This window comes from Triticum dicoccoides, chromosome 2B (genome assembly GCF_002162155.2).
Source record: "Triticum dicoccoides isolate Atlit2015 ecotype Zavitan chromosome 2B, WEW_v2.0, whole genome shotgun sequence".
Lineage (NCBI taxonomy): Eukaryota > Viridiplantae > Streptophyta > Magnoliopsida > Poales > Poaceae > Triticum > Triticum dicoccoides.
The window spans coordinates 624,728,894-624,740,912 of record NC_041383.1 but is presented as its reverse complement, the minus strand read 5'-3'; the positions used below and the strand labels follow the sequence as shown (position 1 = coordinate 624,740,912).

Genomic DNA, 12,019 nt, shown 5'->3' with positions numbered 1-12,019 from the left:
CGTCGGGCGAAGAGTAGGACGTGGGCCACAAACGTGCCCACGGCCGGAGAAGATTTAAACTATGGTAACTTTTGCTATGAAAAAAGTTCCTCTATTAATAAAAATGTCATGTTTGCTTTTATTTGATGCGCCGAATTGGATGACCGGCTCCGCGTCCATGGGAAGTTTGGTGTGTGTTGATTTGAGGCACGTTCGTTGGAGATGCCCTGACATACATATCTCTACTCCTAATGGAGCAGTTGGTGAATAGTTCGCCGGTTATTTTTCGCTGGGTTTTTTTCGTCTCACCACTTTCGTTGGTTTTATTTCGCTGGTTTTATTTCGTCTCCCTCCCACCTGCCTTTTCGCTTCACCACCCACATAAACCCATCAGATTAATTACCATATAAAAAATAAATCACAATCAATCAAGTATTGATAGACCACCCACATAAACCCGCCAGATTAGTTACCATATAAAAAATAAATCACAATCAATCAAGTATTGATGGGATATTTCCTTATATTGATGTGATTTTCCCTTTCTTATCATCAATCATCTCTACTGCCTAAAAAAATGCGTAGCTTTCCTTTTCCTGTCAACCGACCGCGTCCCATCTTCCTACGTCCGCCCTCGTTGCTCTGCCTCCCGCACGAAAAAAACCTCTTGGTTGACCTCCCCCAAACCCCGCACGATGGAAAAACCCATCCGCTTGCTTCCCCTCCTCTCGACCACTCCATACGTCCAGATCGCAGCCCCATCCCCATCCTCCTCTCACGTCACGGCGGCCGATGGACTTCCGCCACCACCCTCCTACTCTCTCGCCGCCGCCGTCCTCCCGCTCGCTCGCCGCGGCCGTCGCTACCAATCCCGGCGAAGGCGCCGTTGCTGGTATGTCGCCTCCTTTCCCCATTCAAGCCTGACCATGGCAACGGCGCCCTCTCATGTGTCCCGCGGTGAGGTTTGGGGAGGCGCGACCACAATCTAGTAGGGATCTCACCACGGACCTGTCCACTGGGATGGGTGTTGCCTCTGTTGCGAATGGGATCGAAGGGAGGGACTACTTCGTCGTCAAGGTCGGCGAGGCAGCGGCCGATTGGGAGCCCGGTTGTGAACATGGGAGTTCATCCCCATGGAGGCGGCGGCCATGGAGATTGGATGTGAAGCAACCCCACTTGCCGGTGGTGGAGGCTTGCCGTCCATGTGCTCCTTTCTTCTCCCGGTATCCCCATTCCTTGCCTCCCATTACAAAAGCAAGCATGAATGAGAGCAAGGGCTGATTTTCCTCAATTCATTTCTCATATTTTTAGTTGCTATTTTGAGATTATACAAGATGCTCCCAATCTGTTTTGTCAAATTACTTGGATCATCTTATGGAATTGACAGCCATCGTATTTTTCACCTCATGTTATTTCTTAATCCTTGTCCCACTAGGCATCCACTACATGTTTGGTAATGACGTGGTATTGAGGCGGCTAGGAGAAGCTCAGCAGCCAGATCAAGGGCTATCGAGATGGATCTAGGAGCCAAGCAGTAGTTCTTCTGTTAAATTTTGGTTATTATCTTTTCTATTGTTACGATTGTGGGATGGTTGATTTTGACTCGGTGTAACATTTGCATTTGTTTCCCCAGCTTGTTAGCGTAGATGCGTGGCACTGCGGCAACTAATCAAGAGCGAGGGCAGTGCACATCAGAGTTAAGCTGAATGTAGCGAGCCAACCACGAATTGGGTATGTTCACACGAGGGATGGGAGAGGAGAGGAACATTAACATTTTTCATGATTTGGATGAAAATTTCAGTTCGTAGTTTCTCCGTACGTGGCAACACACTAGCGGTACTCATGGGCTTAGGATGAAAGTAGCGCCAGCAGAATCAGTAGGTTGGATGGGAAGGCGGTTGTTGCCCTTGTCCCTTGGTGCTAGCCTACCGTGGCGGCCTCACTAACTTGCTCATTGCGAATACGAGTTCGTGGGGTCGCGAGTTGCTGCAGATTTGTTTTTATCACTTTTTACAATATTTATTGATGTACCCTAACTCATCGAGTCATTTTTAGCTTTGATTTCCCATATACGCCAGCCTAAATATCACATGGTCAGAATATTGAACTCTTAAAGTTAATTCCCTCAGTTATGGTGATAAATATAATACACATAATCCATATTGTTACGCACTAGCGTGTGTGTGTGAAATAGATGAATTATCGAAAAAGGCTTTCGCCCCGCTTTATATATAAAGCACCAAACCACAAGCATCCAGTACAACCACACGCCACGCCACCACAACACACACACACACCCAAGACATGATACATAGGCGCTGAGTGCAGCAACACCACTCCTAGCACTACCGCCCCGAAGAGATGAAACTACATATGACGAACCATGCGCTCCAAGGCGGCGCCTTCAGGAAGGATACGACGCTGGAGCGTCGCCACCGCCCGATCCAAGGATCAGAGTTTCCCCCGGAGCCGCATGACGGGCAATGAGAGCCTCGACGACGCCTTCAAGAAGGGAACGATCTTCGCCGCCGCCGGTCCGTCCGAAGATAGAGCAGGTTTTCACCTCGGCCCACAATCACCGCCACCAAACGCCACACCCCGGCAACCACGCCGTCCACACGACCATGATGACCGGGCAGCACCAAGGCACGGGCTTTGTCGAAGAGCACCACGCAACCACCACCACCAGGGCCGCCGCCCCAGCATCCAAGACCTCGACACCACCTCACCCGTGACCCGCCACTACCCCAACCGAAGAGACGAGTGGAAAGGGCCCGCCTTTCGCACCCCTGGACGACCCCCAGCGCCGAGACCCAATAGGCCGGCCAAAACTGGCCTCCATCGCCCGTCCTGCAGCCCCAAGCGCGAGACGAGCTCTGTCCTGCTGCCGGGCGCGAGACGAGCTTCGTCCTGCTGCCGGGCGCGAGACGAGCTCCGTCCTGCAGCCCGGGCGCGAGACGAGCTCCGTCCTGCAGCTCCGGGCGCGAGACGAGCGAAGGACTGCAGCTGGGAGAGGGCCAGCCCCAGGACCGAAGTAACGCCCGGGCGACGAGAAGATGGAGCTACGGTCGAAGCGGTCCGACCGCAAACGAACCGACGCCGGAGATAGCCGGCCGTCGCTGTGGGCAGATCCGCCAAACCACAGTGTAACCGCCGCGTCACTGAACCATACAACACCACGGCTGCCCACGGCCGGAGCAGCAACCAAGACGGGCTACTACCCCACCCCGCGTCGCCCGCCGGAATCCAGCCATGAGACCAGGCCGGGCACGCGACCACCCGAAGCCTCTGCTCCGCCGCCACCATCCGCCCCCAGAGAACCAACCAGAGCTGGAGAAGATCGACGGAGGTCCTCCCGAGCCGCCCGCGGCCCACCGACGCCCAGATCTGACCCAGGACGCGGCCACGGGCATGCAGCCGCCGCGTTGCAGGCTGCAGCCGCCAGGACGCCGCCGAGCCGCGGCACGACGCCGACCGGAGCCACCGCCACAGCGCCGCCAGGCCCCACGCGCGCCTGACGCCTCCGACGGCGGGCCACCCCGCGTCGCCTAGATCCGAGCGGAGGAGGAAGAAGCCCCCGCCGCCAGCCACCGCAGGGGCTTTGCCCTGGCGGATCCGGCCGGCGGCGGCGGGGGGAGGTGCGAGGGAAGGGAGGTTAGAGGCGGGGGACGGCGGCGCCCGCCCGAGCCGCCCGCGGGGGAGGCGGCGCGGGGGTCGGGGGAGACTTGTGTTCCGCCGTAATTTGGATGAATTATGGTCTCGTACCCAATAAGATGGATATGTGTGTGTGTTAGAGATAGGGAGAGGGGAAGATAGAGTGAGGAAGAGGGAGGGAGAGAGTGTGTGTGAGGATTTGATGGTAAAAAAGATCGCCAATATCGTAATATTGAACTCCTAAAGTTAATGTGGCCCGTTATAACGCACGGTCGTTCTTATAGTAAACGTAGGTTTCACGGAAGAAATTTTGCAAGTTCATCCTACCATCCAAATCCATCCAGATTCATCCCTCGGTTGAACGTGGCTAGACTGGCAGCCGGCTAGACTCCCGTGCTCAAGAACCGGTCCCAAAATCAAGGCTAGACTACGAAGCCCGAAGTAGCGGAGACAAAAACGGCAGCCCGCGCAGAAGATCGAGCGGATTGGTCAGAGGCGCGCCCCGCACGTGGTAGGCCCGACAGCGACGCGTCCTGATGCATGGCAACACTCTTACATCTCCATGGCGACATCCCAGCCAGCTCCGCCGTCTCTTTCAGCCCTCTTTGCTCCCACCAACAATATCCCTTCTACGTTTCTTTTTCATATCCCATTTATTTATTTATTATATAACACAAAGGGCAAAAACAATTTCCGTTCCTGCCCACAGACCCGTCGCGCCAGGCGTACAAAGTGCGGGGCAAAGGTGTCATCATCCACCCACCAGGAATTTTGGTTCATGACTTCATACGTCCTAGGTTTCATTTCTCTGTATTCAAATGCAGCTGGTGGCCGCCGAACAACTTTTCTGTTATGGATCACGAATAATGCTCGCCACGTTATTATCACATCCTGCGCACAGCGCACACACTTCTATTTATACTGCGGGTGGTATCGTGATGTGTTGTCATCGTGCGACTTCTTTGTGCTTCCGCTCGCCCGGGAGGCCATTCATTCAGTCTCATTCAATACACTACCAACTGCGGCGGGCGTTGTGTATTGCTTCACCACCTAATCGCCATGGGCTCCCTCGCTGCCGCCGACGAGCCGCTGCCTCCTCTCCGGTACCCCCCGGCCCGCCGCGACGGCGACATTGTCGACGACTACCACGGCGTTCTTGTGCCGGACCCCTACAGATGGTGAGTGATCTGAATCTGCTCGTAGTATTCGCCCGTTTCCGGGGGCTGGTTTTTGCCGTTTCTCTTCGAGCTCAAAAGCACAGTCGCAAGAGCGTTTCTTCGACCTGCGCATCTATGAACTTTTGACCAGATTGATACATGCCGACCCGGGAGATGCAGGATGTTTGTTGTGTTCAAAAAAAAGAAGAAGAAGGAGTATTCGTTTGCGTTTATTTGCTTGATTCATACGCGTGCATATTGCTATGGCCCATGGTTTGGTGCTGCCAAATATCACTGGAGAAAGAACAAAGGAAGATAGTTCAGTTGGTTCTTTCTCGTGAAAGGAAAATATTATTGGAGGACGTTTTTTCCTTTTCCTTCAAAATTGGCACGGGTTTGGATAGTAGCATTTGCAGCACACACAGTGCATTCATTTTACTAGGAAGATGCAGTTTCATTTTCCTTCAAGCAAAAAGTACGGGTTTAGGACAAGGAACAGTCACTTGGATGTACTTTTATCATTTTAGCACACACGCCACGGTTCTTTTTACTAGAAATGCATAGTTTTTGCTACTACTCCTACACGCAGAACACCCGTTGAATTGAGAATGCACGCACGACGGCAGGAGAATCATTGGTCCATTCATTTCACCGTGGTGGCATCAAGATCGAGTACACCGCTCGTGGCGCTCATGCGCCCCTATGTAGCAAAAGATGCAACCTCCTTGGAGACTGCAGTAATAACACGGCACTTGCTGCTAAATATTTCACCACGCCAGAGGAGGATCACTGCTCCATTCATTTCACCGCTGCTGCACCCAGACTCCCAGAGCACACAGCTCGCGGCAAGCTGTACTGTACGCCACCCACATGCTCCTCTCTGAACCCTTCTGTAGAAGCACACCGAAGCTCGCGCTTTTTACAGTTTTACTGTGCACCTTCGAACCTCTTTGCCTGTGGCGCTGGCTGTCACACGTTCTTGTTTCGTGCCGCGGGTAAGTGGTAACGTACGGGCGTACTGCTTTGCTGGGCTCATCAGGATGGAGGAGCTGGAATCCGAGGAGGTGAAGGAGTACGTGCGCGCGCAGGCGGCCGTGGCCGACGCCGTGCTCGCCACCTGCGACCACCGCGGCCGCCTGCGCGGGCAGCTCACGGCGCTGCTCGACCACCCGCGCTACCGCGCCCCCTTCAAGCGCGCCGGCACCTACTTCTACTTCCACAACCCCGGCCTCCTCCCCCACAGCGCCCTCTACGTCCAGGTCTATATCAAACCGGTGCATCTTTTTCTTCAGTTCAGGGGCAACAGCCGCAGTACTGATCTCCGAATTAATCGTTTGTGCAGCATGGGCTGGGCGGCGAGCCGAGCGTGCTGCTGGACCCGAGCGAGCTCAGCGACGACGCCACGGTGTCTCTCTCCATGATCGGCGTCAGCGACGACGGCGAGCACCTGGCCTACGGCACCAGCGCCAGCGGCAGCGACTGGGTCACCATCAGCCTCATGCGCGTGCGCGACAAGCACCGCCTCCCCGACACCCTGTCCTGGGTCAAGTTCTCGCGCATCGCCTGGACAAGCGACGGCAAGGGCTTCTTCTACTCGCGGTTCCCGGCTCCAAAGTAAGCTGCAGCAAATAGCAGGACTGCAATGCTCTGTGCGTTGCTTAGTAAAATCCATGGGATCGTCTTTTTTTCATGCTTTCCTCTGGTTTTGGTGAGCAGGGACGACGATGGCGCGCCGGAGTCGGGGATCAGGACCGACGTTAATCTCAACCACGAGGTCTACTACCATTTCCTTGGAACTGACCAGTCCGACGATGTCATGTGCTGGAGAGACCCCGAGCATCCCAAGTACATATACACCCCTGAGGTTACAGAGGATGGCAAGGTACATTTGCCACCCAACTTACTACTGCCATGCTCATCACCAATCTTGTTGACACTTCGGTAGCTGATACAGTATATTTTACTGCTTTTGTTGCAGTACGTGCTCCTGTCAGTTTCAGAGAGTTCAGAGCCGGTCAACAAGTTGTACTACTGCGACCTCGCAGCTCTTTCAGGCATGAACGCAAAAGGAACCCACGAAATGCTTCCCTTTGTGAAGCTTGTGGACAAATTCGAGGCCTTCTACGGAGTCGTCGCCAACGACGGCACCCGATTCACAATCCTCACAAACAAAGACGCTCCGAGGTGCAAACTGTCGCGGGTCGACGTCGATGATCCGCAGTCCTGGACCGATGTTCTGCCTGAAGACGACAGGGCTGTCCTAGAGTCGGCGTGTGCTGTCCATGGCGACAAGGTTCTGGTGAACTACTTGTCAGATGTCAAGTACGTGCTGCAGATGAGGAGCCTGGCCACCGGAGAGCTGCTCCACGGCATACCCATCGACATAGGCAGCGTCAACGGGATTACCGGTAGGCGTGGCGATTCCGAGGTGTTCATCGAGTTCTCGAGCTTCCTCACTCCGGGGATCGTCTACAGGTGTGATCTGAGCTCCGGGAGCCCTGAGATGAGCATATACAGAGATATTAACGTCCCTGGGTTCGACCGCACCGACTTCGAAGCGAAGCAGGTACTACATTCTCTTGTCTGAAGAACAAATATATATACCTGAACCGTGTGTGGTGTATTTGCAGTTCAGTTGATCTTGCTTGGTTGGTTTTTCTTTTTCAGGTGTTTTACCCGAGCAAGGACGGGACCAAGATCCCGATGTTCGTCGTGTCGAGGAAGAAGATCGTCCTCGACGGGTCGCACCCGGCCCTGCTCTTCGGCTACGGCGGGTTCGGCATGAGCATGACGCCGCAATTCAGCGCGGCCCGCGTCGTCCTCATGAGGAACCTAGGGTTCGTGACGTGCATCGCCAACATCAGGGGCGGCGGCGAGTACGGCGAGGGCTGGCACAAGGCCGGCTCGCTCGCGAACAAGCAGAATTGCTTCGACGACTTCGTCGCCGCCGGCGAGTTCCTCGTGTCCGCCGGGTACACGAGCCCGAGCCGCCTGTGCATCGAAGGCGGGAGCAACGGCGGCCTCCTGGTCGCCGCATGCATCAACCAGGTTAGCTGGCTGGTCTTAAATTTTTGTTCTGAATTGTTGCAGCTCATTTGTTCCAAAAAAAATGAGCGGGGATTGTTTGTGGGTGCAGCGCCCTGGTCTCTTCGGCTGTGCTCTGGCTCACGTGGGTGTCATGGACATGCTTCGGTTCCACAAGTTCACCATAGGTTTGCTTTGCTTTTCTTTCGTCCTGTCCTCAACTGAAAATCACGTCTAGTCTGTTTGTTTCCCGTGCAAGTCGACATCTTACGATGAATGTCTGCCATCCAGGTCGTGCATGGGCTTGTGATTTCGGCTGCTCGGAGAAGGAGGAGGAATTCCACTGGCTTATCAAGTACTCCCCTCTGCACAACGTGAGGCGGCCGTGGGAGAAGGGCGCCGGCGGCGACCAGCACCACCGCCAGTACCCTCCCACCATGCTGCTGACGGCGGACCACGACGACCGCGTCGTGCCGTCGCACACCCTCAAGTTCCTCGCGGTACGCTCGTCTCCCATACTTACTATTTTGGGTTGAGATCACTATCGAACTGACGATTTGTTGGGTTTTGCACGTACGTCAGACGATGCAGCACGTCCTGTGCACGAGCGTGGAGCACGGCCCCCAGACCAACCCCATCGTCGCCCGGATCGACCGCAAGAGCGGACACGGCTGCGGCCGCTCCACGCAGAAGATCGTACGTACAAACGATGTTCTTCTCTTCTTTTTTTCTCACACACACTACGCTCTCGCCTTGATCTTGTTACCGTGACTGAAATATTGCTCGCTGTCTGCTGCATTTGATTGGCAGATCGATGAGGCTGCGGATCGTTACGCGTTCGCGGCGAAGATGATGGGGGTCTCTTGGATCGATTGAGTTCCATCCCCTGCTCTCGGTCGAAGCCTGGGTGATTGGCAAGGTATACGGGCAATTGTAACTGCAGGCAGCTATTTGTGCACACCTATGGATAGCGACGCAAAGCTTTAGGGTGTTCGCCAAGAAAGCACTGTGTCAATAACAGGCATCTGAGGGGATTACCATGTATGCTAATGGTGCTTATGACTCAACATAACCAAAAGAATGAGAACAAATCGTTGTCCCAGCTCGATCCTAGAGTAACTTTATTATCCGCGAGTCACCATATGTAGTACTCCCGTTGTAAACTAATATAAGAGTGTTTAATCTTATATTAGTTTACCCAAGGAGTAGTTGAGAATTACAGCCGAGCTCTTTCCGTCTCTGCCTTTATATCTGACACTCAAGGACCAATGTTCATGTGGCATGAAGATATTCTCCCATGCCACCGGAACATTTCAATAAACCGTCGTGGCGCACACGGTGAAATATGAGTAGTTTTTTTTAGTTGACGCCAAAAGATAGTTGAGAGTTTAATCTTATATCCATCCATTGATCACGACCTGACCCCCGCGTCGCCAACCCTAGGCGACACGGGGGGAGACCGCGCCGTCGGGCCTCGGCACCTCGCCCCGATCTTTCCTCCCGTCGTTGCCCGAGTTCACGCCGGCAAAGCCCGGGCTGTGGGCTGTGACGGCGGCGGCGGTGTCTTCTTCCCTCGCGTGCGGTGGCGTCCTCTCATGGCGGCGGTGACATGGACTTCGATGACCCGGTGGCGTGGTGCCGCGGGATCCCGGCGGTGGACATGGAGGCGGGGACAGCGACACCGCGGCCTTTCCGCGGGGTAGGCGCCCCTGTGGCCGCGACCGGAATCTCGGATCTTGCTAGGCCCAGATGGGCTTTGGCGGGCCGACAGATCTGGTAAGCTGCGGCATGCTGGCGTGGTGGGCCTGACAAAGCTGGCTACTTTGGCATCATGATGGTGCCTTGGCCGGTCAGGCGGCGGCGGCTGAAACCTTTTGGTCTAGTCTCCGACAGAGAAGGCGGCGATACGTGCACAAGAAGCTGGATGGAGTTCTTCGAACAGATCTGGGTGAAAACCTGCTCCTGGCTAGATGTCAAAGCCGGCGATGACGACGCTCTACGATGTCGTTCCCTTCTTGAAGGCATCGTCGTGGGGAAATCCTAGACCACTATCTTCTACCTCTGAGGTAAACCCTAGATCGGTAGATCGAAAAACGGCAGCGCGCTTTTGTTGTTTCCCCCTTGCGGGCGTCATTCTTGGAGCTGTACACATGCTCGAGGGACCAGTGGACGACATCTTTGGTGGAGCGGTGCTTCATCCTACACATTGATGGCGATGGATCTCGATGGCGTGGCGCCCTGGAGATTAGGCGTCTGATGTGCGACGATGGACCCGCGCAGGAGGGTGACGTTGTCTGGCATCATGGTAGCGTCGATGGTAGAGAGGCCTGGCATGTCGATGCATCAGTTTCTGCTCTGAAGATGGATCGATGAAAGAAGGGGGTGACAGGCCTTGCAATGTGCGCATGTGGTGCCCACTATGAGTGTGCTGGACCGGTGTGTGACGGGTATGTGCCTAGGCTGGGGCATCCTGCTTTAGATGTTAGACTTTGGTGCGGTGTCTGTTTGGTATTAGGCTCGGATATTTGGCACCCCTTCATCAAGGGGATAGAAGTAGCAACAGGTGTTGCCAAGATGATGGCTTAAGGCATACTAATGTATTACTTTTGTAAGGCCTTTCTGAATAATTAATAATATGGTTGCATGCATCTCCTAGATGCAAAGGCCAGGGGTACATCCTCCCTTTCAGAAAAAAAGATAGTTGAAGCCAGTGGCGGACCCAGAAATGGTACAGGCCCCAGGCGAACTGGGTCAAGAGAATCTCTTATAAGGAGGTCTAACTCCTCTCCAACGAACCATGTGGGACTAAACTTTCCACCACATCCATTGCCATAAAACCCACATGGACCCTTCGAAATTTCCTAAAATTGTTAGATGGCCCCTAGGCCCACCTCATATTTCAACATTATAATGGGATCAATGTCACTATCATCCAATAATTTCTTCTTGGTGCATAACATTGGTAAACCATCCAATCACTCTTGAGTCGTTGTTGACCTAAGATAGTTCTTTAGTAATTTCAACGTTGAAAAGCTTATTTCCGCCGATGCAACAGTCACAGATACAGTAAATTACTAGTAAGATGCCCATGCATTTCACGGAACACCAAGATTAGGGGTGGACAACGCCGGCAGCGGCCATCACACCAGATTGTTCCATGGCCTTTTGGATGTGGTGGGAAGAGATAAGGCTGATTGTGAGAGACAAGGAGTTGTTTGTAAATATGGAAACAAGTGCGGGCATCTTTTGCAAAAAGGAGTTGTTTGTAAATATGGAAACAAGTGCGGGCATCTTTTGCAAAACTGCAGCAGTTTGCTTTGTATGTGTCAGATCTAGATCCGACGGCTATTTGTGATATATGGCAGGCACACCATCATGACCAACTCGGGTTTTTATAGGAGTAAGAGAGAAGCGATGAGCAATGGAGATATTAGGGAAAGTATCTGCAAAATTTGTGCAACACGCTTCAAGTTCATTATAATTTTGTGATTTTCGGGTGCCCAAGCTAAATAAAATTCAGATAAATCTTTAAACACCATGAATTATTTAAATTTATCTTTCAAATATGTTGGAGTTCTGTCAAATATTGTGTACAAGGTAGGTTACAGTTGGACTATGAGTTGTATTGTGTTTACATAGGATGTGGAGTCGTGTCCTAGTAGGACACTTGTATCCTAGGCCTCTCATATATAGTGGGGGTAGAAACACGGTGTAACCTATGCCAACATAATAGCACATGCGTGCAAGTGGGAGCCGGCAGCGTGTGCCGGCGCCCGGGTGGCCGGTGTGCAGTATTGTGACGGTGTCACGGGAAGGAGCGCCCGTAGTCAGGCCCTGGGGATGTAGCCATATAGGTGAACCTCATTAACAAATCTTGGTGTCGTGCTCGTGTGATTTCTTGATCCTCAAACGATCGATGATATGCCTCGGATTTATTCTAACAATTGGTATCAGAGCAAGGTTATGAGAGGCTGTGGATTGATTGATTTAGAGGATGAATCATCTCAGATTCTGCGCAAAGACGGCAGTCGTGAGAATTCATTATCGAAGCTAGGGCTGGTCAGTTTGAGGAATTTCTCTCGTGGAAGCTATCAGTTTGCGGATGGATGGGACCGAGAAAGAATAGCAATCGGAATCGGCGAAATCATGTTGCAGCTGGAGTCCTTGGCATCGGCTAGATCGGTTCAGGCGATCGACAGCGGAGG

General features: G+C 53.3%; 1 protein-coding gene across 1 annotated transcript; it reads left to right on the top strand.

The window, feature by feature from the left end:
* Window positions 1-4,595: 4,595 nt before the first annotated feature.
* Window positions 4,596-8,941, top strand: LOC119365227 (prolyl endopeptidase-like). The gene is made up of 10 exons (XM_037630840.1): window positions 4,596-4,811; window positions 5,830-6,049; window positions 6,133-6,404; window positions 6,507-6,672; window positions 6,769-7,356; window positions 7,458-7,838; window positions 7,927-8,002; window positions 8,106-8,314; window positions 8,397-8,510; window positions 8,625-8,941. The coding sequence occupies exons 1-10, from the start codon at window positions 4,693-4,695 to the stop codon at window positions 8,688-8,690; spliced, it is 2,211 nt and encodes a 736-aa protein (XP_037486737.1). The 5' UTR covers window positions 4,596-4,692; the 3' UTR covers window positions 8,691-8,941.
* Window positions 8,942-12,019: the final 3,078 nt, after the last annotated feature.

Bases quoted from the DNA above. Each gene is read 5' to 3' on its own strand.
- LOC119365227 (XM_037630840.1), top strand. From the start codon at position 4,693: ATGGGCTCCCTCGCTGCCGCCGACGAGCCGCTGCCTCCTCTCCGGTAC. The intron at 6,673-6,768 runs GTACATTTGCCA...CTTTTGTTGCAG, and splicing joins AGGTTACAGAGGATGGCAAG to TACGTGCTCCTGTCAGTTTC. The intron at 8,511-8,624 runs GTACGTACAAAC...TTTGATTGGCAG, and splicing joins GCCGCTCCACGCAGAAGATC to ATCGATGAGGCTGCGGATCG.